Consider the following 25,667-nt stretch of genomic DNA (forward strand, 5'->3'; position numbering starts at 1 on the left):
ATATATATATATATATATATATATATATATATATATATATATATATATATATATATATATATATATATATATATATATATATATATATATCATCAAATCAAATGACTGCTTCCAGTACATACCTATAGTTAACCATGATGCCACAGGAATTGGCCAAGCCTCGGTGTGACTGGTCTGCCTGCCAGTTGATGCGCCATAACACTGCTCCATTCTTGAGGTGAAAGTTTGCTAAAAAAAAAAAAAAAAAAAAAAAAAAAAAAACGTTGGGGGGGAAGGGACATGAAAACTATTATTAATATACATGTAACAGTAAAAACAGTATATATATCACTTAAACATAATTCTTTAATGTAAGAAGGGCAACAAAATGCAAGTAAAAAGAAAGAAAACAAACAAACAAAAAAAGGGCCAACTGAGGTACAAGTCACAAAAAGGAACAATGAAATGGATTGTCCAAAGTTGGAAGATAAGTGTCTTGAAAATCTGTCTTAGAAGAGTTCAAGTTATAGGAAAGGGAAAATACAGAAGTAGGTAGGGAGTTTATCAGATTTATCTAGAAAAATGGATGAAAAACTGAGAATAGCATTATAGGCTTTCCACTCTATGAAGTCCGTTCAGGGTGGGGTAGGTATGGTCCTTCGTACATGCGTCTCTCTCTTATTTATCATCCATGTGGTGTTTGAAAGTTATATTTTATGTATTGCGTGTATAGTAAAGGAAGTTACATAGTACAATGAGTGTCTATGTTTACGATGATAATGACGATTTGTATAAATTCTATGGCATGTGGCAGCGTTGGTGGTGGTGGTGTCCCCTTTCATCTCTCAGCTGGGTCAAGTCAGGCCAGGCCAGAGTTACCAGGTTGGCGGGTTTCCCGCCATATATATATATATATATATATATATATATATATATATATATATATATATATATATATATATATATATATATATATATATATATATATTTATATATATATATATATATATATATATATATATATATATATATATATATATATATATATATATATATATATATATATATATATATATATATATATATATATATATATATATATATATATATATATATATATATATATATATATATATATATATATATATATATATATATATATATATATATATATATATATATATATATATATATATATATATATATATATATATATATAAAAAAAAAAATAGGGGGTGTTTCTGAAAGTTTGCAAGAAAATGGACCAAACACTAAGGATCCGGAGTATTACTTATTATTATTCATTTCAACTTTTTTTCCACACTACCTAAATAATAAAAATAATAATAATAATAATAATAATTATTATTATTACAGAGAGAGAGAGAGAGAGAGAGAGAGAGAGAGAGAGAGAGAGAGAGAGAGATTAACAGATGGGTGGTGGGGCGGTACTTAATCTGATAATTGGGAGTCGAACTGGCAACGTCGTACTCATGGGAATTCCAGAATGTGCCCTGCCCTGAACAGACTTCATGGAGTGGATGCACTATAGTCAACAGTTGTATGAGAGAGGGAGAGTATAAGGGTTAAAAAAAACAGAGTCATGCAGGGAGATCACATGACGAGAGGAAGCACGTATGTAGTTAGCAAGATCAGAACAGCAATTAGTGTGAAAATAGCAATAAAAAAACAAGCAAGAGATGCAGCATTGTGCAATGAGAGCAAGGTTGAGGACAGTCAGATAGAAGAGGGGAATTGCTAAGAAAAATGCTTTGATTCCATCCTGTCCAAAAGTGGATCCTCCCCCATATGTGTGAAACATACTTAGTACATAGATAGATAAGGCCGCTATACTAAGTTAGCAGCTGGAGAAATAAAAAAAACACTAGCAGAGACAACTCAGAACAGTTCTTAGTTTGGGATGAGATGTGAAGTTTCCAGTTTAGTAAGTAATGGAATGAATGAGTATGTTCAATGTGTTGAGTGTTACTGGAAACAAGGGGAGAGCTAGGTATCAGAAAGATTGTGTCAAGATGAAAGATGGAGGAATTGGGCTTTTGAGACAATGAACAACACAATGCTTAATCTGCCCCAATCATAAATTTCTGAAGGATCAGAAGTCAGATGTTCTCTAGTTTTTCTCCATGAGATGTGGAAACAAACACAGTTGTGTCACCAACATAGGGTATATAAGACAATATTTTTGGCTTCGATCACTGATGAATAATTGAAAGAGTGAATTAAAGGACAGAAACCTGAGTAAAACCATTGTTAATAGACTTATGAGAAAAATAGTGACTATCTTTAGACTTAACTTAATGCATGCTAAACTATAGTGTCCAACAATATGGCCATGACCCAGTTTTATTTCATATGATAATATAGAACTTTATAAACATCTCACCAATCTCTGATGACTACAATGTATGAATTTTTTTTAGGCCTATCTGAAACGATAATTTACTCCCAGCGAGATCTAATTGCACTAGTTCAGAGGGTGCTGTGAACCTTCCATTAAAGCCACTTGTGATCTTGTTAAATGTTTCCCTTTGTGTCACACAACTCAGGGGGGCAATCACAGCCTGCCTTCTAAAGACAACTCTCCTTCTTTACACAAAACTACATGCACTTATCACACATACACTCTTCACTTAAAATTCAAAATAAAAAAAATATCGACTCCAAACCCAGCCTCAGAATCCCCTTCTGGGGAGAGGACCAGAAATGTCCCCAGGTCAGACTCCTCTGTTGATAATGACCCCAAATGTCTTGACATCTCCCTCAACTTTTTTCCTCATTAACTTCTAGAAGCAACATTTGTGGTCTTAGATCTAATTTTCAATCTGTAGAACACTACCTCTCCTCTACTAAACCTCATCTTCTTTTCCTCACCGAAACACAGCTGTCTGAGGCAACTGACAGTAGCCCCTTCTTGGTTCCCTCCTACTTTCTCTATCCTCATTTTTGCTCCAAAGCTGGATGTTGCATCTATGTGTGCAATGACTTAACTTGCTCTTGTGCCCATGCTCTCAAATATTCTGAATTTTCCACCATCTGGCTTTAACTCAATAGTCACTCTCTAACTTAATCTATCTGTGCTGACCATCTCTCCCCTAACTCCTGACTATAGTAAATTCTTTGACTATTTAACTTCCAAAGTGGAACACATTCTGTCCCTCTATCCTTTTGTGGACATCTCCAGTTTTGGAGATTTCAATGTTCACCACCAGCTTTGGCTTTCCTCTCTTTTCACTGACCATCCTGGTGAACTAGCCTTCAACTTTATTATACTCCATGAACTAGAGCAACTGGTGCAACACCCTACTTGTATTCCTGACTGTCTTGGAGACACGCCCAACATTTTTTATCTCTTCCTCACCTCTAACCCTTCTGCTTATGCTGTCATCCTATCATCTCCGTTGGGTTCCTCCGATCACAATCTCATTTCTGTATCTTGTCCTATTTCTTCAATCCCTCCTCAGGATCCCCCAAAGCAGAGGTGCCTCTGGCATTTTGCCTCTGCCAGTTGGGGAGACCTGAGGAGGTATTATGCTTATTTTCCCTGGAATGATTACTGTTTCTGTGTCAGAGACATTTCTTTGTGCTGAATGCATAACAGAGGTGATAGTATCTGGCATGGAGATGTACATTCCTCATTCTTTTTTCACAATCTAAAACCTTGTAAATCTTGGTTTAACACAGCCTGTTTTCATGCTATACATGATAGAGAGGTTGCTAACAAAAAATAATTGAACCTTCCATCCCCTGAATCTCATGCACTTTATATTTCTGCCTGGAATCATGCCATGTCTGTTCTTCAACTTGTCAAATACTCCTTCATAAATAGAAAATGTCAAAATCTTTCAAACTCAAACTCCCCTCGAGACTTCTGGCATCTAGCCAAAAACATCTCCAATAACTTCACTTCTTCATCTTTCCCCCTTTATTTCATCCTGATGGCACCACTGCTATCTCTTCTGTCTCTAAAGCTGAATTCTTCTCTCAGACCTTTGCTAACAACTCCATCTTTGATGATTCTGGGCTTGTCCCTCCCTTTCCTATTCCCTCTGACTATTTCATGTCTTCAATTAAAATTCCTCATAATGATGTTTTCCATGACCTCGCTGGCTTGAACCCTCAGAAGGCTTATGGACCTTATGGAGTCCCTCCTATTGTTCTCAAAAACTATGTTTCTGTGCTTGCACCTTGCCTGGCCAAACTCTTTCAACTTCATCTATCAACTTCTAACTGTCCTTCTTGCTGGAAGTTTGCCTACATTCAGCCTGTTCCTAAAAAGGGTGATAGTTCTAATCCCTCAAACTACCATTCTATAGCTTTAATCTCTTGCTTGTCTAAAGTTTTTGAATCTATCCTAAATAAGAAGATTCTTAAACATCTGTCACTTCGCAATTTTCTATCTGATCGCCAACATGACTTTTGTCAAGGTCGCTCTACTGGTGATCTTCTGGCTTCCCTTACTGAGTCTTGGTCATCCTCTTTTAGAGATTTTGGTGAAAGTTTTGCTGTTGCATTAGATATATCAAAACCTTTTGATAGAGTCTGGCATAAAGCTTTGATTTCCAAATTGCCCTCCTATGGTTTTTATCCTTCTCTCTGCAACTTTATCTCAAGTTTCCTTTCCGACCATTCTATTGCTGCTGTGGTAGACGGCCACTGTTCTTCTCCTAAATCTATTAATAGTGGTGTTCCTCAGAGTTCTGTCCTGTCACCCACTCTCTTTCTGTTATTCACTAATGATCTTAACCAAATTTCTTGCCTTATCCACTCCTATGCTGATGATACCACCCTACATTCTTTTCTAAGGTGACCAACCTTTCAGGAAGTCAACAGATCACACAGGAATACCACAGATCGCCTGACTTCTGATCCTTCTAAGATTTCTGATTGGGGCAGAGAAAATCTACAGTAAGCCCCCACACTTGGTGAATTAATTAGTCTGACGAAACTACCGCCAAATGTGAATTTCGCCAAGTACGAGTTCTTTATACCATATAAAATGCCTAAAAAATGCCTTAATCAGTCTTTGGTCATTGCCAAAGTCCCTCTTTTGACCCCTAAAATACCATCTTTCGAGCTTAAATAAAATCTTTTGCCTTCACATATTAGAACATATTTACAAAACAAACCAATAAACAATAAATAAAGCTAATAAGACATGACATAAAGGCTGTAACACCCGTTTTTCCACCTGTTTCCCTTGCCCACTTTCATCCTTGCCACCACCACCACTGTCCTTACCCCCACCAGTACCACCTGTTGCGCTGGTAGAGGCCATGTTGGTGGTAAATCGCCAGAATTCGTTCCCACGCTAGCAGAACAGAGGGTAGCACAAACAAACTGGCTGAAGGGGACTCTCACACTACGTTCTGATAGTTTTTAAGAGGTCTAACGTCACCGGCGAGCCGCATGGTTTGCCGTGCGGGCACCAGGGGACCACCAAGTTTGAATTCAAATTGCCAAGCATGCACTCAGTGATCCGTGGCCACCCTACCGCCAAAAGTGAATTTCGCCAAGCTGAGATTTGCCAAGTGGGGGGCTTACTGTACTAGTTTTCAATGCCTCAAAAACTCAATTCTTCCATCTATCAATTCGACACAACCTTCCAGACAACTATCCCCTTTTCTTCAATGACACTCAACTGTCTCCCTCTTCCACACTGAATATCCTCAGTCTGTCCTTCACTCATAATCTTAACTGGAAACTTCACATCTCATCTCTAGCTAAAACAGTTTCTATGAAGTTAGGCATTCTAAGGCATCTCTGCCAGTTTTTCTTGCCCTTCCAACTGCTTACTCTATACAAGGGCCTTATCTGCCCCCATATTTGGGGGGGTTCCACTCACACAGTTTTATTAGATAGGGTGGAATCAAAAGCTTTTCATCTCGTCAACTCCCTTTCTCTGACTGACTGTCTTTAGCCTCTTTCTTACTGCCAAAATGTTGCATCTCTTTCTATCTTTTATTGCTATTTTCAAGCTAATGTTTTACTGATTTTTTTCTTCCGCTCATCCCTATTCTGTCCAACTATCTAATGCAAGAGGTAACTAGTACTCTCAATCATTCATACCTTTCACTGGTAAACTCTGGAACTCCCTTCCTACTTCTGTATTTCCACCTTCCTACGACTTGTCTTCTTTTGTGAGGGAGGTATCAAGACATTTGCTTCCTAATTTTGGCTAACCCTTTTCTTTCTTCTAGAGAACCAGCACCCAAGTGGACTTTTTAAAATTTTTTTTTGCCCTTGGCTGGCCTTCTCTCCTATATATATATATATATATATATATATATATATATATATATATATATATATATATATATATATATATATATATATATATATATATATATATATATATATATATAAAATACAGAGAACACCTACAACAGAGATCTCATTGTAGGAAAAAAAAATACAGAAGATGGAGTTCCCAATCCTTTTGCATTACAATTTTTCAGTCACTTTGGTCAAATGCAAGGAATGGATGAGATTGTGTCTTCTCCCCTATCATAGGGATTTTTACTTAGAAAAAGACAAAGTTATAAAAGAAATTGCATTAGTTCTTTAATTCAACTATAGGATAGGTATATACAGTGGCAGGGCAAACCAGGCAGTCGCCTGGAGCCCCAGTCTCTTTGGGGCCCCGAAAAATGACCTGTTGATGACTTCTGTATTAGAGCGATGGATGCAGGAGACCCCAAATGACTGTTCGCTTGGAGCCCCTAAATGGCTAAGTTTGCCACTGGGTATATATATATATATATATATATATATATATATATATATATATATATATATATATATATATATATATATATATATATATATATATATATTATTTATTTATTTTTTTTAATGCATGAGGGGCAACTGACAAAGGGCAAAAAAAAAAAAAGAAAAAAAAAAGACCCACTGGATTGCTAGTTCCCTTAAAGGTCATGTGTGACTCATCCAAAATTCAGGGACAAATGTCTTGAAACCTCCCTCTTAAAAGAAGTCAAATCGTAAGAAAATGAAAATACAGAAGAAGGCAGTGAGTTCCAAACTTTACCAGAGAAAGGTATGAATGATTGAGAATACTAGTTAACTCTTGCATTAGAGCTGGACAAAATAGTGATGAGAGGAAGAAGAAAGCCTTGTGCAGCAAGGCTGCAGGAGGAGGAGAGGCATGCAGTTAGCAAGATCTGTGGAGCAGTTAGCATGAAAATAGTAATAAAAGACAGAAAGAAATGCAACATTTTGGAAGTGAGAAAGAGGTTGAAGACAGTCAGTCAGAGGAGGGGAGTTGATGAGACAAAAAGTTTTTGACTCCACCCTATCTAATAAAACTGTATGAGTGGAACCACCCCTCCCCCCCAAGAATAAAAAAAAAAAAACCATGCAAAGAGTACTCCATACAAGGATGGATAAGGCCCTTGTACAGAGTTAGCAGTTCGAAGAGCGAGAAAAAACTGACGGAGACACTGCAGAACGCCTAACTTCATAGAAGTTGTTTTAGCAAGATGTGAGATGTGAAGTTTCCAGTTAAGATTATGAGTCAAGGACAGACCAAGGATATTCAGTGTGGAAGAGGGAGACAATTGGATGTCATTGAAAAAGCAGGGATAGTTGTCTGGAAGGTTATATTGAGTTGATAGATGGAGGAATTGAGTTTTGAGGCATTGAATACTACTAAGTTATCTCTGCCCCAATCAGAAATCTTAGAAAGATCAGAAGTTGGGCATTCTATAGCGTTCCTGTGTGTTCTGTTGACTTCCTGAAGGGTTGGTTGTCTCTGAAAAGACGTGGAAAGATGTAGGATGGTATTATCAGCATAGGAGTGGATAGGGCAAGAAGATTGGTTAAGAAGATCATTAATGAATAATAGAAAGAGTTGGAGACAGGAGAGAACCCTGAGAAACACCACTTTTAATAGATTTAGGAGAAGAACAGTGGCCGTCTACCATGGCTGCAATAGAACGGTCGGAAAGGAAACTTGAGATGAAGTTGCAGAGAAAAGGATAGAAACCATAGAAGGGCAGTTTGGAAATCAAAGCTTTGTGTCAGACTCCATCAAAAGCTTTTGATATGTCTAACATAACAGCAAAAGTCTCACCGAAATCTTTAAAAAGAGGATGACCATAACTCAGTAAGGGATGCCAGAAGATCTCCACTAGAGTGACCTTGATGTAAGCCATGCTAGCAATCAGATAGAAGATTGTGAAGTGACAGATGTTTAAGAATCTTCCTATTCAGGATAGATTCAGAAACTTTATGCAAACAAGAGATTAAAGCTATAGGACGGTAGTTTGAGGGATTAGAACAGTCACCCTATTTAGGAACAGGCTGAATGTAGGCAAACTTCCAGTAAGAAGGAAAGGTAGAAGTCGACAGATATGGTTGAAAGAGTTTGGCCAGGCAATGTGCAAGCATGGAAGCACAGTTTTTTAAAACAATAGGAAAGACTCCATGAGGTCCATAAGCCTTCTGAGGGTTTAGGCCAACAAGGGCATGGACACCATCATTATGAAGAACTTTAATTGTAGGCATGAAATAGTCAGAGGGAGGAAGGGAGGGAAGAACAAGCCCAGAATCATCAAAGGTGGAGTTGTTAGCAAAGGTTTGAGAGAAGAGTTCAGCTTTAGAGACAGAGGAGATGGCAGTGGTGCCATCAGGATAAAATAAAGAAGGAAAAAATGAAGAAGTAAAGTTATTGGAGATGATTTTGGCCAGGTGCCAGAAGTCACGAGGTGAGTTGGAGTTTGAAAGATTCTGACATTTTCTATTTATGAAAGAGTGTTTGGCAAATTGAAAAACAGACTTGGCATGATTCCAGGCAGAAATATAAAGTGCATGATATTCAGGAGATGGAAGGCTCAAGTACCTTTTGTGGGCAACCTTTCTATTATGTATAGCACAAGAACAGGCTGTGTTAAACCATGGTTTAGAAGGATTAGGTTGAGAAAAAGAATGAGGAATGTACGTCTCCATACCTGACACTATCACTTTTGTTATGTGTTCTGACACAGAAACAGTAATCATTCCATGAAAAATCAGCGTAAGACCTCCTCAGGTTCCCCAAACTGGCAGAGGCAAAATGCCAGAGGCATCTCTGTTTTGGGGGATCCTGAGGAAGAATTGGAGAAATAGGAGAAGATACAGAAATGAGATTGTGATTGGAGGGGCCTAACAGAGAAGATAGGGTAACAGCATCAACAGAAGGACTAGAGGTAAAAAAAAATATCAGGAATGTTGGGCATATCTCCAAGATGGTCAGGAATATGAGTAGGGTATTGGAGCAGTTGCTCTAAGTCATGGAGGATAGCAAAGTTGAAGGTTAGTTCACCAGGATGGTCAGTAAAAAAGAGAGGAAAGCCAAAGCTGGTGGTGAACACTGAAATCTCCAAAGATGGAGATCTCCACGAAGGGGTAGAGGGACAGAATGTGTTCCACTTTGGAAGTTAAATAGTCAAAGAATTTACTACAGTCAGAGGAGTTGGGGGAGAGATTGATAGCACAAATAAATTTAGTTAGAGAGTGACTATTGAGTCAATGTCAGATGGTGGAAAACTCCGAATATTTGAGAGCATGGGCATGAGAGCAAGTTAAGTCGTTGCACACATAGACACATCTAGCTTTGGAGCGAAAATGAGGATAGAGAAAGTACAAGGGAATAGAGAAGGGGTTACTGTCAGTTGCCTCAGGCAGCTGTGTTTCATTGAGGAAAAGAAGATGAGGTTTAGTAGAGGAGAGGTGGTGTTCTACAGATTGAAAATTAGATGTAAGACTGCAAATGTTGCAGAAATTAATGAAGAAAAGTTGAGGGAGGTGTCAAGACATTTTGGGTTGCCACTGAGAGAGCAGTCCGACCTGGGGGCATTTCTGGCCCTCTCCCCAAAAGGGGACTGTGAGGTTGGATATGGAGTTGCCATTTTGAATTTTGAATTTAAAGTGAATGGTGTGTGTTTGTGTGTGTTAAGTGCATGTAGTTTTGTGTGGAGAAGGAGAGTTGTCTTTAGAATGCAGGCTGGATTGCCCCCTTGAGTTGTAAGACACAAAGGGAAATGTTCGTTGAGATCACAACTAGCTTTAATGGAAAGCTCACAGCACCCCCTGAATTAGTGCTATTAGACCTCGCTGGGAGTAAATTATCGTTTCATATATATATATATATATATATATATATATATATATATATATATATATATATATATATATATATATATATATATATATATATATATATATGCTTAAATTCATGAAATCAAACCATAGTAGTACAGAACATCAAGCAGATTTCTTGGTAGTGGTACATATATCTATCATATTCTCTAATGCTTAACCTTAAACTATTTCATAAAAAGATCAGTGGTGTAGAAGTAAAACTCCTTATCTCATACCAGCATGGTTCTGAGTTAGAATTCCTCTATGTTATTAAAACTATGAGGAAAATGAACAAAATGTACAAGAACTTACCTACACTATCAAGTGCATAACCTCGTCTTTTTTCAACTGCCAGATAGTATGCACAAAGCCGCATCAAGGGAGCATCTAATGCATTCACCAACTCTGTCTCCTCCACCCAGCCACTTGTTGTGAACAGCTTCTTAAGGCAATCATAAATAGCTGAAGGTGTTTTCACTTCCAAACACTTCATTAGTTCCACTTCCTCAGCTTTTGTAAATATAGTAACTTCTCCTGGAAATGACACACCAGCTTTGTCTCAGTTTTTAGAATAAGTAGATAAATTAGTAATGATATTTTACGACCAAAAAAATGCTTTCACAAGGGAGATGAAACCAGCAAGGATGACAAAATCATAATCTACAATCATTCTCATTTTACAGTTGTATACAGAGTAGTATTAGAGGATAACTGATCATGTAAAAGGAAAGCAATACTTGAAAATACAAAAAAATGAACTTCAGATGATTTCCTCTGTTAAGTAATCAGTAATCTGCACTGGTAATGTATCCAAAGTGGCATGTTCAAGAGAAATAACATTGTGTTGAGCCAAACAAAAATTCTACAGAGATAATTTTGCCAGAAAATTATGAAAAAAAATTAAATAAAAATCACAAAAAATAGGGAATATTTAGAAAAGGAGGTCTGTATTGCATTGAGTGATAAAAGATTAAAGAGGTATGAAGATGATTATCAAAAAAAGAGCTTTGTCTTATACTGCTTTGCAAATAATAATAATAATAATAAAAAGCAGCCTACCTCTCTGAGCCTGAGCCATCATGCCATTCAGCCACTTGACATAGCCAGGTATTGGTGACAGGCTGGAAAACTGAGTCATGTTTGGAAACTCTGCTTTGAGCTCATGAACAACACGCTTGATCAGGTAATTTCCAAGTTCAATGCCCTGAGAGTGAATTGAAATCAATGTTATATTACAAGTCATTTAGAAAACATAAATGTGTAAATGAGATTTGAACTGAGTATAAGATATGAGTGCAACAGGTTAATCTTAACTTTTCTTTTCTTTTTCTGAAGGATAACAACTAAAGGTTAGATGGGTAAAAAGAACATTGCTATACATTACTATACTAACACTACATGGCACATTTTACACTGATTTTTACCTGCAGTCCTTTCTGAGTTGATGTTATGGAATAGAATATTGCAGTGTTGATGAAAGCTGGATCCTCATGATCCTTCTTCATGCTATCCTTTTCTATTGAAAAATAAGGGGTGAAAAGATATTGTTATTCATATAATCCTATAAAGAATCATGAAAGAATTAAAAGTAAACAAACCACATACACAATAGCTAGGTTGCAGGTATTTGCAAAGCAAAAAGTTTTGGTAGACTGAAAGTTAACTTACAGAAACGGTAGTTATACACTCATACTTTTGAAAAGATACATGCAAGTTAGCAGATTGTGTTTAGAAAAAAAGTGTATTCATGCATTTTTTGTACAGACAGTCAATGCATCAAAACAAGTTTTACTCTCATAGTACAAGTATTCTTTCCATATGAGATATAGAGGTAATTTACAATTCCTGTATCTCTATTTGATATCATAACAAGACTCTTGGTTGTTAGAAATGAGGTAGTATTTCAGGAGATATTAAGAATTTTATTTTTTATTATTTATTTATTCATTCTTTTTTTTGCTTATGTAGGAGAGGAATTTACCAAGAGCAACAAAAATTGTGCAAAAAAGTCCAAGAAGGTGCTAGTCCTTGAATAGGGTCATGAAAGGAATAAATGTCTTCAAACCTCACTCTTAAATGAGTTCAGGTCATAAAAAGGTGGAAACACAGAAGCAGGCAGGGAGTTCCAGAGTTTATCATTGAAAGTGATGAATGATTGAGAATACCAATTAAGTCTTGCATTTAGAAAGGTGGACAAAATATGGATGAGAGAAAGAAGAAAGCCTTGTGCAGCAAAGGCAGCAAGAGGAGAGGTATGCAATTAGCAAGACCAGAGGGGTACTTGGCATGAAAGTAGTGGTAAAAGATAAGAAGAGATGTGACATTGTGGAGGTGAGAAAGAGGCTGAATAGTTGGTCAGAGAAGATAATTTGATAAGAATCATAAGATGAAAAGCTTTTGATTATACCCTGTCCAATATAAAAGTATGAGTGGAACATATGAAACATGCTTCATACATAGATGGATAAGGTCGCCACACAGTTAGCCACTGCGGATGAAAGAAAAACTGGTGGAGACAACTCAGAATCCTTAACTTTATAGAGAAGAGATGTGAAATTTCCAGTTTAAATTATAAGTAAAGGACAAACAGAGGATGTTCAGTGCAGAAGGGATCAGTTGAGTGTCACTGAAAAAGGGGGAATAGCTGTCTGAAAGATTGTGTCAAATTGATAGATACAGGAATTGAGTTTTTAAGCCATTGAGCAATAATAAGTTTGCTTTGCCCCAATTAAAAAAATTTTAGAGGGATCAAAAGTCAAGCATTCTGTGGCTTCTCTGCATGATCTATTTACATCCTGATGGGAGGAAAGAAACCATAGGAAAGTAGTTTGGAGATCAAGCTTAGTGCCAGACTCTGTCAAAAGTTTTTGATATGTCTAAGGCAGTGGTTCCCAACCTGTGGTATGTGTATCACTACTGGTATACAAAGGCCTTCCATGTGGTACATGATCACTTTCGGGATCATTTGCAGTTTTTAGTAAGTTTAATTAATTTATCAGAAAAATTATTATTGCTTTACACACGATAATCTGGCATCAATCAGCTGGTGGAGAAGAAACCATTGCATCCCTTGCATTAAACTGAGTTGTGTTCCTTGTTGTTAGTTCATTAGTGTGTTCTACTTGTGAAAAAATTGATATTTGCTGGAATTGAGTTTTTCTGGAACCAGGTGGTACATGGGGACTGTATGGGACCCCCAAGTGGTATTTGCTCAGGAAAAGTTTGGGAACTGCTGGTCAAAGGCAACAGCAAAAGTTTCACTAAAATCTGTAAAAGAGGATGATAAAAACTCAGTGAGGCCTGAAGATCACCAGTAAAGTGGCCTTGAGAGAAGCCATACTGGTGATCTGATAGAAGATTGTGAAGTGATAGATAATTAAGAATCTTCCTGTTAAGGATAAATTACAAACTTAAGATAAGGAGGAAATTAATAGGATGGTAGTTTGAGGCATGAAAATGATCATCCTTTTTAGGAACAGACTGAATATAAGTAAACTTCCAGCAAGAAGGTAAGGTAGAAGTCAGTCAACTGAGCTGAAAGAGTTTGACTAAGCACAGTTTATATGAACAATAGGAGGAAACTCATGAGATCTATAAACCTTCTGAGAATTAAGATCAGCAAAGGCATAACAGAGAAGGATTTCAATGGGTAGCATAAAGTAGTCAGAGGATGGAGGAAAGAGAGGAATAGACTCTGAATCATCAGAGGTAGAGTTGTTACCAAAAGTTTGAGAGAAAAGATCACCTTTAAAAATAGAAGAAATGGCAGTGGTGCCATCAGGATGAAATAAAGGAGGGAAAGATGAAGAAGCAAAGTTATTACAGATATCTTTGGCTATAGTCAGAAGATTTAGCTGGGAGTATCAAGCACAAATAAATTTAGTTGAAGAGTAACTCTAAAGCAGTAACCAGATGGCAAAAGAAAATGTTGAAAATTCAAGAGTGTGGGCACAAGAGCAAGTTAAGTCATTGTACAAATAGATGCAACATGCAGCTTTGGAATGAAAATGAGGATAGAGAAAGTAAAATGGAATATTGTCAATTGCTTTACACACTTTCATTTCACTGAGGGAAAGATAATGAGATTTAGTAGAGACGTGGTGTTCTACAAATTGAAAATTAGATCTAAGACTGCAAATGTAGTAGAAGTTAATGAAGAAAAGTAGAGAGGGGTGTCAAGACATTTATGGTTGATACCAGTAGAGCAGCCCAATCTGGGGATATTTATGGTCCCCTCCGCAGAAGGGCACTCTGAGACTGGTGTAGGAGTCACCATATCTAATTTTAAATTTTGAGTGAAGGGTGTGTGTGTGTGTATGTGGCTAAGTGCATGTAGTTTTGTGTGAAAGAAGAGTTATCTTTAGAGGGCAGGCTATGACTACACTCCTTCTGTTGTGAGAAACAAAGGGAAACATTCTTCGAGATCATACTGGCTTAGATGACAAGTTCACAGCAACCTCTGATCCAGTGCTTTTCACCTAACTGGGCGTAATTATTGTTTTGGCAGGTGTCTACTACCTCCTTCCTTATAATGTGAGAGTATAAGGATATTTAGAGATGAATAGTTATAATATTCATGCATTTTTCTTTTGACCTCAGAGCTTGTATGTTACAACATATTTTTCATTATATAAGCAATTTTTCTTTTTATAATAAATTTATATATTCAAATTTACTGTAACACATGTTTTCTGGAACTCCCTAACCATTTAGAAACTTCAGTTTGCTCCAGTTCATTTCTTCTAATTTTGCATTATAATTCTTCTCCCTCATGAAATATTCCAACAATTTGTCTTTCCATTTACACAGATTATTCATCTCAGGCTTACAAAATCCAATTCATAGTTCACAGATAGGTAAAGTTATGATCAAATTATCTATTAAAAGTTCTCAGATTTCTAATTTTCACTTTAAAAGCTTCATGCAGAGTTTACCTCTAAGCTCTCAATCATCAATTTCAAGACATCTTTTTCCTCTTTTTCATGTAATGCAAACCATTTACTTTCATCACTTTATTAGTTTACTTCATCTCAAGTCCACCAATCACTTCAAACTTGTTGGGTCATCTCTCACAGCAAGTTATGTATTCCCCTTCAGGCTCCCTTAACTAGACTTCAATCTAATTTGCGCCATCCTTAATAATCAAACTTATCATTAAAAAATATCTATGATCTGACTTGAAGTCATCTATCTTTCTTTAAAAAAAAAAAAAAAAAAAAAAAAATCTCAGTGTTGGAAGAATATGGTGTACATATGTTATGAATATGTCATTTCATTGTTAATAGTATGTTGTGTTATGTAAATATGAAGGGAAATTAACCCTTTGAACTTCCTCCTCTTACTAATTCTTGTTAAGGAGCTAAATTCTGTTCAGCATATCTATTTCCACACTCAGCTAACACTTTATTCTAGAACACCATGCTGAAGCTCACCGGTTGACGATGCTCTTGAACTCTGGAGGATCTTGGCCATTGAATTTGAAATTTCATTAGTAAGAAAGATGTGCAGCACAACTAGGGGCTCCTTGGGCATGCAGGAGTGGGTGAAGGTAAAGCAGCGGCGATAGAGGCCAACTCTTCGTTTGAGATCTGTCCAGTTACGGACCGGATGGACAGCCTCATATTCTGAGATCTATGGAGAGAAGCTAATGTATTATATGTCTTTTTGGTGTAACTGCTACTATATGTTAGCAAAACTTTTTGCCTTAGTACTGACACTCTTTTATCTATTGTTCATGTCAGTAACTCTAATGATATACTTTTCTCCAAAAATAGCATATGAAATATCCAAAACTTATCTTGAAACCTGATAGTTGATTGTATCAACATCTAAGATATTAGTCTGCTTTGGTCTCCCAATCATGAGCTCAATCCTTGTCTTTATGTTAAGTTCTCTACAATTCTTCGAAGCACCTGATTATTGTTTTCACATGAAAACTGTTTGAAAAGAGAAATGAACATAATGATGATGAACTACTGTAATGTGTAAATATAGAGGGAAAAGAAAAGTACTGTATCCAACCTTCTGCAATAAATTACAAGGTGATTCCCACGTAATACGTTGAACATCTAAGAGACCAACAGTAAACCACAGGGACAACAACTCTCGCAGAACTGTGTCCAGAGTCTTCAGAACGACAGAGGCTGTTGGGTCTGAAGCCTTGGTGTACAAAGTTGCCTGGAAAAAAAAAGAAAAAGAAAAAGAAAAAAATCAAAATTATTGTATCACATTGAGCGATGGATTATTCCTATGATAAGAAGCTCTAGTATTCTCATTTCTTGCTCATTGTTCTTCTTTCATGGAGTAGAGGAATAGGCAGTAGAATACTACAGAATTTTGTTTGCTTTCTTGTTTAAACTATAATGAAAATCCATGGGAGAAAAACTGCATATGCATACATTATAACATAACATAAACATAACATATAACATAAATAATAGGATAACAAAGGGCGACCAGGGCCCATCTAGGTTATCCTGTATCAGTCGCACAGCGACCTTGTCATCAATACTTAAAGGTACACTTACAAGTACACAATACATTATATACTAATTCTAAATATTTGGCCCATCAACAGGGCTAAGTCCTGCAGTGAATTTCTCTACAATCTGTGATCCCCATACATGGGGATCATGTCTTGTTTTACTATAGTAAATTTCTTATAAAAACTATCATGCAGCACTATACATAATTATAAATCTAATAAATTTAAGTGCTTATCTAATCTATTTTTAAACATTGTCAAACTAGTGCTATTTACAACACTCTCTGGCGATGCATTCCAGAAGTCTACCACCCTATGACTAAAAAAATATTTTCTTATATCTAACCTGCAGCCTTGCTTTCTAATCTTCCTGCCATGATTTCTAGTCCTACTTCCCTCCTCTAAGGTGAAGAAAGATCTCACATCTATGTAGTTTGTATCTGATAACATTTTAAATAGCTCTATCATATCCCCTCTTATACATCTCCTCTCAAATGAAAACATGTTTAATTCCTTTAATCTATCTCTATACTCCAGGCGCTTTAATGCTGGTATCATCCTAGTTGCTCTTCTCTGAACTGCTTCTAACATGTTGATATCCTGCCTATAATGGGGTGACCAGGCCTGTATGCAATACTCTAAATGGGGCCTAACATAGGAATTATATAAGCTACGCACCACTTCCTTACTTTTATAACTAACATTTCTATTTATAAAACCCAGGATCCTATTTGCCCTATTTCTTGCTTCTAAACATTGCTTTGAAAATTTCATAGTCCTGTCTATCACTACTCCTAAATCCTTTCCTCCTCTACTGCCTCTAGCCAACATCCCTCCATCTCATAGCTAAAGTTTGTGTTGTCTTTACCTAAATGCATAACCTGACACTTTTAGAATTAAACTCCATCTGCCACCTGTCTGCCCATGCTATCAGCCTGTCCAGGTCTCGTTGTATTCTGTAATTGTCCTTTTCACCCTGTACTGCACATGCTATCTTAGTATCATCTGCAAACTTTGATACTTTGCTACTAATTCCTATATCTAAATCGTTAATGTACACCAAGAAAAGAAGAGGTCCTAGCACTGATCCTTGGGGTACCCCACTAACCACTTCCTTCCACTCAGACATTGCCCCATTTAATACTACTCTCTGTTTCCTATCAGAAAGCCATTCACTAATCCAATCAACTAACCTACCCCCTATCCCATGTAGTCTCAATTTGTACACTAGCCTCCTATGCGGTACCTTATCAAACGCCTTGCTAAAATCTAGATATATAACATCTATGCTATTTCCATCATCTAACTCCTTGGTAATATATTCTAAGATATCGAGCAAATTTGTAAGACAGGACCTCCCTGATCTAAAGCCATGTTGGGTATCTCTAATTAATCTATTCTCATTTAAATGCTCCCAAATACTACCCTTAATGATTTTCTCTAGTATCTTACATACTATACTAGTTAAACTGATCGGTCTATAATTATTTGCATCATCCTTCCTACCTTTTTTAAATATTGGTGTAACATTAGCTAACTTCCAGTCCTGAGGTATCTCAGCAAACCTAAGTGATCTTTCAAAGATTAACTTAAGTGCTTCAGAAATACTGTCTACACCCTCCCTAAGTACTCTGGCATGTAGCTCATCAGGACCACTAGCTTTCCTATCGTCTAGTTCAAGAATAAATTTCCTAATAATTCCCGGTTTTATATCAATATTTTCTAAAGCTCTTAAACTACTCGTCGCACTGTTTGTAACAGGATTTCCTATTCTTTCCCTAGTAAATACTGAAGAAAATTGTTCATTCAATAATTCTACTATGTCTTCATTTTGATCCACTACTACACCATCTTTTCTGAATGGTCCAATTCTATCCTTATTTCTTTTATCACTGACCTTGTAATAACTATATAATTTTTTGGGATCTTTACTCCCAGCTCTAGCTAGTTTTATCTCTGCCTACCTTTTACTTTTTTTTATAACCTTACTCAAATCATCCCTGACCTGCCTGTACCTAACTAATCAAATCTACATCTTCCCCACTTTTCTGCAACTCTCTATATGCCCTCTTCTTCTCTCTGATCTGTCTACTTATCTCGTGAGTCCACCATAATGGCTTCCTGTTTCTCTGCCTTATATCTTTGTAAGGGATACACTGCATCACTATACCCTTTACTACAACTTATTATGCACAGACCAAACAACTTACAAGTAAATCTTGACGCATATCCACTAAAAACTTGACACCTCCTGAGAGGCGGGATATCTGAGAGAAGACCCAGTGGTGTGGTGGTTGCAGGGAGTGGCGCAGACGATCTTCCCACCGCAGCAGTTGGGCTCCATTGCCACTGTCATTATCCCCAACCTGTAAAACCATAGAAAACTAATTTCATAGGCAGTTTGATTGCATATAGAGCAGTGGTTCTTAACCTTTTTACTACCACGTCCCCTCTAGGAACTACTCTTTCCCTCCACGCCCCCCTTGCATCTATAGACAAATTTCACTCCCAAATTTAAAAAGAAAATAAAAAAAATGGCTTTTTAGTCCATTTACTAAGCATGAATTACATCAGTGAGACATTTGACACTGCTCTAAGCTACCAGATCTTGAATACATGGTTAGTGAGATATTTGACACTGCTCTAAGCTACCAGATCTTGAATACATGGTTAGTGAGATATTTTACACTGCTTCTTAGCTACCAGATCTTGAATACGTGGTTGAATGCTTGAGAGTGCACAACGTAAGTCCCCTTCAACGTTCAGGCGGTTTCTGTACTTGGTTTTGATAGCAACGAGCTCTTGTCATGAAAATTACCCATAAATGTATAAACTTCTACTTTTCACCTGAGGTTCGTGCCCCCCCCTGGAAATCATCCACGCCTCCCTTGGGGGGCATGTCTCCCAGGTTAAGAACCAATGATCTAGAGCATACATGTCTCCATTGCTAACAAAAAATTCAAATTAAAATATTACAAATAACTGAGATTATTCACTCTTACATTAAATCTCACACTAAATAAAATGGCACTATGTTAACCAAACCATCATGGAATCTCCTACCAGAATATCTCTCATTTCTTTGAATTATAAATGGGTAGGAGAAAATTATAAATAAATTATTCTTTACTGTATTAATAAAAAAAATTAAAAAACTGTGCTTATATGACAGAAATACATATGAAAAGGTTAAAAAAAGAATTAACTTTCAAAGAGAATGGTATATGATAAATAAATTTAGAAGTCATGTCATTCCTGTATGTTATATTGCTCAACTTCCTCACACGAGGCATTGCTGTTTACTCAACTTTGGTTTCTGTTGAATGAGCTCCTCCACCACATGATGGTCTGTGGACAATGCAGTCGCCATATACATCAAGAACTCAGAACGTTCATCAGTACCAAGTTGAGTGTAGTAATAACACATATCTCGCATATCCTCCTGAAAAGTGAAAAAAAAAAAAAAATGCTATATAAATAGCTGTTTTGCCTCAGTTTATTGTGTAGGCATTCATCACCATCATTATCATGAGCCTCTGTGATTTCAAAGAGATGAATGGCTCTGCAGTACACTACTGAATCATGACAGTTTCTTGGCATGAGACAGTAGCACTCTCTCATGATCTGAACAAATGCTGTCTGACCTTGCTGCACTGCCATGACTCAATTACTTAATAAATTGGAACAGGAAAAAAAGTCTACTCTAAACATTTTCCATTAATCCAAGGTAATAGAGAGAGATAAGAGTGCATCATGCATTAAAGAACACAGATACTGAAGAAAAGCATCTTTACAAATGAAGAGAGAAAAAGGCAGGTAACTTTGTGCGAACAAATAATAGATAGACAACTCGAGCAGCAGGGTTGTAACCTAATGATGGTTATGATGGTTAAAGCTATCAAGGAAGAAAGAGAGAGCTTGATGAAGAGGTGAGAGAAGACATGTTAATGAAAAGAGGGCAGCTGATGAATGAGTGGAGGTTGAAAAGGCTTTTGTCCTTCAATGAAAACAAAGATTAATAGTTAAATTATTATGATTTAGGTGATGATTGACACAATGAGGAAATACTGGACATGATAAAGGAAAAAAGAATAGTTATACATGTATTAAGAAAAACAACAACAACAACAACATGATGTCAATTTTTATGAGACAAAAGTAATAAGAGTGCAAAGAAATACTTTAATTGTAAAACAAAGACTTACATCAATAGCAAGGTAGCTTGTCTTAGAGTCTTTCTTTGATACTGCATCCATCAATGCATCTTTGGCAGCCTGAATAAGGCCTGAAGGAGAGCTTGGAGCTGGTGGGGAGGATGGTGGTGAGGGCATGGGTGATGGGGTTAAGGGCCTGCTGCTTGAGAAGCTGAAGGATCCCAAAGAAAGAGGAGAAAGTGCACCGGCACTCCTCACAATGGGAATGGGTGAAGTCACTTTCCTATTGCTGCCTGGCCTGCAAAGGAATAGGAACTCTCTCACACAAAGATTATACTTTGTGCTTCATAAATGAAATTTACAGGAGCACTCTTTATGCTTAGAGGCATTAATTCTTGTTACACTCTCTACACTCTGCAGCAATTCATTCATAGTGTTGGTGAGTGATGCTGATAACATTCTATCAGTGGAGATAGTGGTCATCAAGGATCCAGTGGTTTTATTAACTCTGCTGTTTTCTTCCAATAGTGGTATCAAAATAAATAATTAGGTAACTTGAAATAAATTTAGCATACAAATTTTGATAGCGATTATCTATTTTTCAAAATATGATGTTTATTCAAATAATTAGCTGCAGTGAAAGAATCTGCTAAGAATTCAAGGAACTGAGCAATCCCTAACCTAACCCCTTGATGAAAACGGTTAGTTCAATGTTGCCCAATATATATATATATATATATATATATATATATATATATATATATATATATATATATATATATATATATATATGGTAAAAAATTCCAGTGTCTACTACTAAAAGGCCACGTTATGATGTTTACTACAATGAAATAAAGTTATAATTGCATAATGAATTATACAAGGCTCTAATTATTGAATCCAAAGTCTACGGTACATGATTATAGGCTGTATATAGACTGAACTTTTAAGATTTTTTCGTGCTTTCTACAGGTACCTAGACACAAGGACACGACGCTGCCCTATGTTAACCCATTCATCAATCCCACCTGTGGCCAGGTGTTCCAGGGGGGGTGGATGTCATCCCTGCCCTGCTTGATGACTGTAGATCCCTCGCACCACACTCGATCAGCTGAACGAGCGGCAAAAGGGCTTTTTGTGTTTTATATTTACATCTATACATGCTAGCCCTCAGGGTGTTACAAATTGTGCAGTATCCCCTCCTCCTCCATCACCTGATCCCAGATACTTTTCGACACAATGTACAAATACGAATATTTGTAACTAGTAATGAGAATATGATTATTCATTGTTTTCTCTTTTATATTTATATATTCTTTAATGCTTGTAATATTCTAGTAGAAGTGTAATGTTATTTCAAAGACTAAAAATATGAGTTAGTTTTCAAAAGTAGCCGAAGTTTAGCGCATACCAATTATCCTTTAGTTTCGTGTAGAACAAGTGCTGCAATTGATGTGTTATATATCATCACCAGTAAAATATAAATAAAGTGAAAAAAGCGTAAATTACTGAAAACAACATTTATTATTCTCAAGAATTTCATTTACCTAGGTACCTCAGCATCAATGTTAGTGTTATGGGTGGATCTAGGGGACGGCTACTTGCATGGGCTCAAGCCTCGAATGTTTTCCCAAGAGCTCCGGATCTGATCTAGGCTCTGAGGAGAAGAGAAGTTTGAGTGTAATGTGCAGTGGAGTTTGCAAGAGAGTTAGCATGCGCGGGAAAGTAGCCTACGTAGCCTGTCTGTACGGTTGCCAGACTGATTTTGCTGATCTTACCAGAACACATGAAGAAAACGTACCAAATCTTAACAAAACGTACCAACATCTAAAATATAGCTACCTAATTATAAGGAACATAATTATTTTCTTACCTTTTATTAAAGCTGTAGCTAAATCCTCTTCCCCCGAGTGTCTTAATTCCCAACACAGATCATAGAAGAGAAGATTGCTGAGAAAGTTGTGAAGGTTATTAAGTCAAGTGAGACATTGGTGAGGGAAACTGTAGACAAAAAGAGATGTGTGGTGATATTTGCTGTGGACAGTGGAGGAGGATAAGACACCGAGTAAAATGGAGAGAGAGAAAAACATAAAAAAGGTGATAATTAATATCATTAATGTGGTGCAGGAGGAGGGAAAAGACCTAGTATGTACAAGAAATAGAGGACTTCCATAGAATTGGAAAGTTCACAGGAGAAGGTATGAGGCCAGTAAGAATCAAATTTAAGTCACAAAAGGATGTAGATGAATTGGTGGAGAAGTCATGGAGGTTAGCCAAGCAGGAAACAACAAGGAAGATTTGGTTGAGAAGAGATCTCGGTGAAAAGGAAAGAGAAATGTTAAATGAGTTGAGAAAGGAGGCTTTGAAAAAAAATGAAGAGAGGACAGAAGAGGAGAAGAAAGAGTTTTTCTGGAGAATCTTGGATATGAGACTGAGGAAGTGGTTCATAACCCAGAAAAGTACAGTAAGAAAGGACTAAAGAAACTTACGTATGAGCGGAATGTAATGTATTCCAACATAAATGGAGTGATATCGGGGATTTTAGAACTCAACGATTACTTGAGGGATAAGAACCCAGATATTGTGGGTCTTACTGAAACAAAACTGAGAGAGGGAGAAGACCTGATGATGGTTGGAGAAGGGAAATATAATGTTTGGAAAAGAAATAGAGTAGGTAAGATGGGAGGAGGAGTGATGTTGCTGGTTAAAAAGATATAAAGGTGGATCAAGTGAAAGAAGGTATGGGAAAGGCAGAAGTGCTAAAGATCAGAGCAGAAACTAATGAAGGAAAAAAGAGGCACTACATAGTGGTGTACGTACCACCTAAGACAAATGCATGGTCAGTACAGGAATATGAAGAAATGATAAGAGATACAGGAACATGTCTGGAAGAAATGTTGGGTGGCTGTGAACGAACTATAATGATGGGAGATTTTAATTGTAAAGAGGTGTGTTGGGAGGACTGGTCAATGGAAGGATCAGAGACAACATGGGGAAATACACTATTGACACTGGCAATGGAAAATGTGTTAACTCAGTGGGTCAAAGAAGATACTAGGTTTGGAGGAGAGGGAGCATCGTCAAGACTGGACTTGGTCTTTAGTACAGAGCCAATGGTCATTGAGGAGATGAGGGTGGAGTGCCCTTTAGCAAAGAGTGATCATGCAGTTTTGGAGTTCAAGGTGATAGATGAAGAGAAATCTAGAAGAAATGAAGAATATAAAGTGGGAAGATGGAATTATGCCAAGACAGATTTTGGAAACCTAAAGAAATTCTTTCAAGAGACAAATTGGATGAAATTCAAGAGTGCTAAGGAGCAAATGAAAAGTGGAAGGAATTTATAAAATATACAAAGAAGGTGAGAAAAATTTGTACCAATAAGACAACATAGAGAAGTTGGAAAGCAGGACTGGTTTAACGATAGATGTGAAAAGGCTAGAACAAGAAAAGAGGATGCATGGAAGAGGTGGAGAAGGAAAAGACGGATTAAGCAGTGGGAAAGTTACAAAAGAGCAAGAAATGAATATGTGTTGATTAGAAGAGAAGAAAGAAAGAAACAAGAAAAGGATATAATTGATAAATGTAAAGACCAACCAAGGCTTTTTACAGACATGTGAACAACAACATCAAAAATAGAGAAAGTATTGAAAGTTTAGAAGTAAATGGAGTATGCAGTGAGGATCCCAGGAAATGGCAGAGGCTATGAATGGATGCTTTCGGAAGGTATTCACAAAGGAGACTGCTTTTGACAAACCACTGGTAATGGAACAGAAAGGGATTATGAAGGAGTTTCAAGTAACTGTGGAGGAGATCAAGAATATGATGGGGAGTTTAGAAGTGAGAAAAGCTGTGGGACCTGATGGGGTATCAGGATGGATTTTAAGAGAATGCAGGAGCAACTGGCAGAAAAAGTTTGTGAAGTAATTGATGCCTCATTAAGGGAAGGTGTAGTGCCCCAAGACTGGAAAAGAGCTAACATTGTCCCAATTTATAAATCAGGTAACAAGAGAGACCCATTGAACTATAGACCAGTGTCACTTACAAGTGTGGTAGCTAAGATGTGTGAGAGGGTGGTGAAGAATAGATGGACAGACTTCTTGGAGAAAATGACATACTTTGTGAGTGTCAATTTGGTTTTAGAAAAGGGCGTTCATGCACGACAAACCTGATATGTTACTATTCGAGGGTGATAGATGTAATACAGGAAAGAGATGGTTGGGCTGATGGAATATATCTGGATTTAAAAAAGGCCTTTGATAAGGTACCACACCGGAGACTGATCTGGAAACTTGAAATGGTAGGAGGAGTGCATGGCAGTTTACTAAAATGGATGGAAGATTTTTGGTAGGAAGAGAAATGAGAACAATAATTAAGGACAGACCATCAGAATGGGGCTTGGTGGAGAGTGGAGTTCCACAGGGATCAGTGTTGGCACCAGTAATGTTTGCGGTCTACATAAATGACATGGTGGATGGGGTGTCCAGTTATGTGAGCCTATTTGCAGACGATGCAAAATTGTTAAGAAAAGTGAGATGTGACAAAGATTGCGAACTACTCCAGGAAGACTTGGACAGAATATGGAAATGGAGCTGTACATGGCAAATGGAGTTCAACACGACAAAATGCAAGAAATTAGAGTTTGGCAAGAGTGAAAGAAGAATCAGGAGTATGTACAAGATAGGAAATGAAGACATAAAACCAGTCATGAAGAAAAAGACCTTGGGGTGACAATTACCAATGACCTATCGCCAGAGAGACATATAAACAAAATAATTGGAGAAGTATTGAACTTATTGAGGAACATAAGAGTGGCGTTCGTATATTTAGATGAAGAAATGATGAAGAAAATAATTACTGCAATGATAAGACCAAGGCTTGAATATGCAACA

General features: G+C 37.0%; 1 protein-coding gene across 2 annotated transcripts in view; it reads right to left on the minus strand.

Moving 5' to 3' along the window:
• LOC123516872 (malonyl-CoA decarboxylase, mitochondrial-like) overlaps window positions 1–22,020 on the minus strand; it is a 30,811-nt gene extending 8,791 nt beyond the window's left edge. Inside the window, exons 1-10 of one of the 2 annotated variants that reach the window (XM_045276582.1) lie at window positions 21,807–22,020; window positions 20,830–21,076; window positions 19,932–20,066; window positions 18,835–18,990; window positions 16,162–16,317; window positions 15,573–15,771; window positions 11,565–11,656; window positions 11,200–11,344; window positions 10,453–10,674; window positions 123–228 (exon numbers count right to left, since the gene is read on the minus strand). In XM_045276582.1, the coding sequence (XP_045132517.1) occupies window positions 123–228; window positions 10,453–10,674; window positions 11,200–11,344; window positions 11,565–11,656; window positions 15,573–15,771; window positions 16,162–16,317; window positions 18,835–18,990; window positions 19,932–20,066; window positions 20,830–21,076; window positions 21,807–21,940 (1,592 nt within the window). In that variant the 5' untranslated portion in view covers window positions 21,941–22,020. The remainder of the gene's footprint in view (window positions 1–122; window positions 229–10,452; window positions 10,675–11,199; window positions 11,345–11,564; window positions 11,657–15,572; window positions 15,772–16,161; window positions 16,318–18,834; window positions 18,991–19,931; window positions 20,067–20,829; window positions 21,077–21,806) is intronic. The other variant, XM_045276583.1, reaches the window with a different exon arrangement.
• Window positions 22,021–25,667: the final 3,647 nt, after the last annotated feature.

This window comes from Portunus trituberculatus, chromosome 41, assembly GCF_017591435.1.
Source record: "Portunus trituberculatus isolate SZX2019 chromosome 41, ASM1759143v1, whole genome shotgun sequence".
In the NCBI taxonomy this organism is placed as follows: Eukaryota; Metazoa; Arthropoda; class Malacostraca; order Decapoda; family Portunidae; genus Portunus; species Portunus trituberculatus.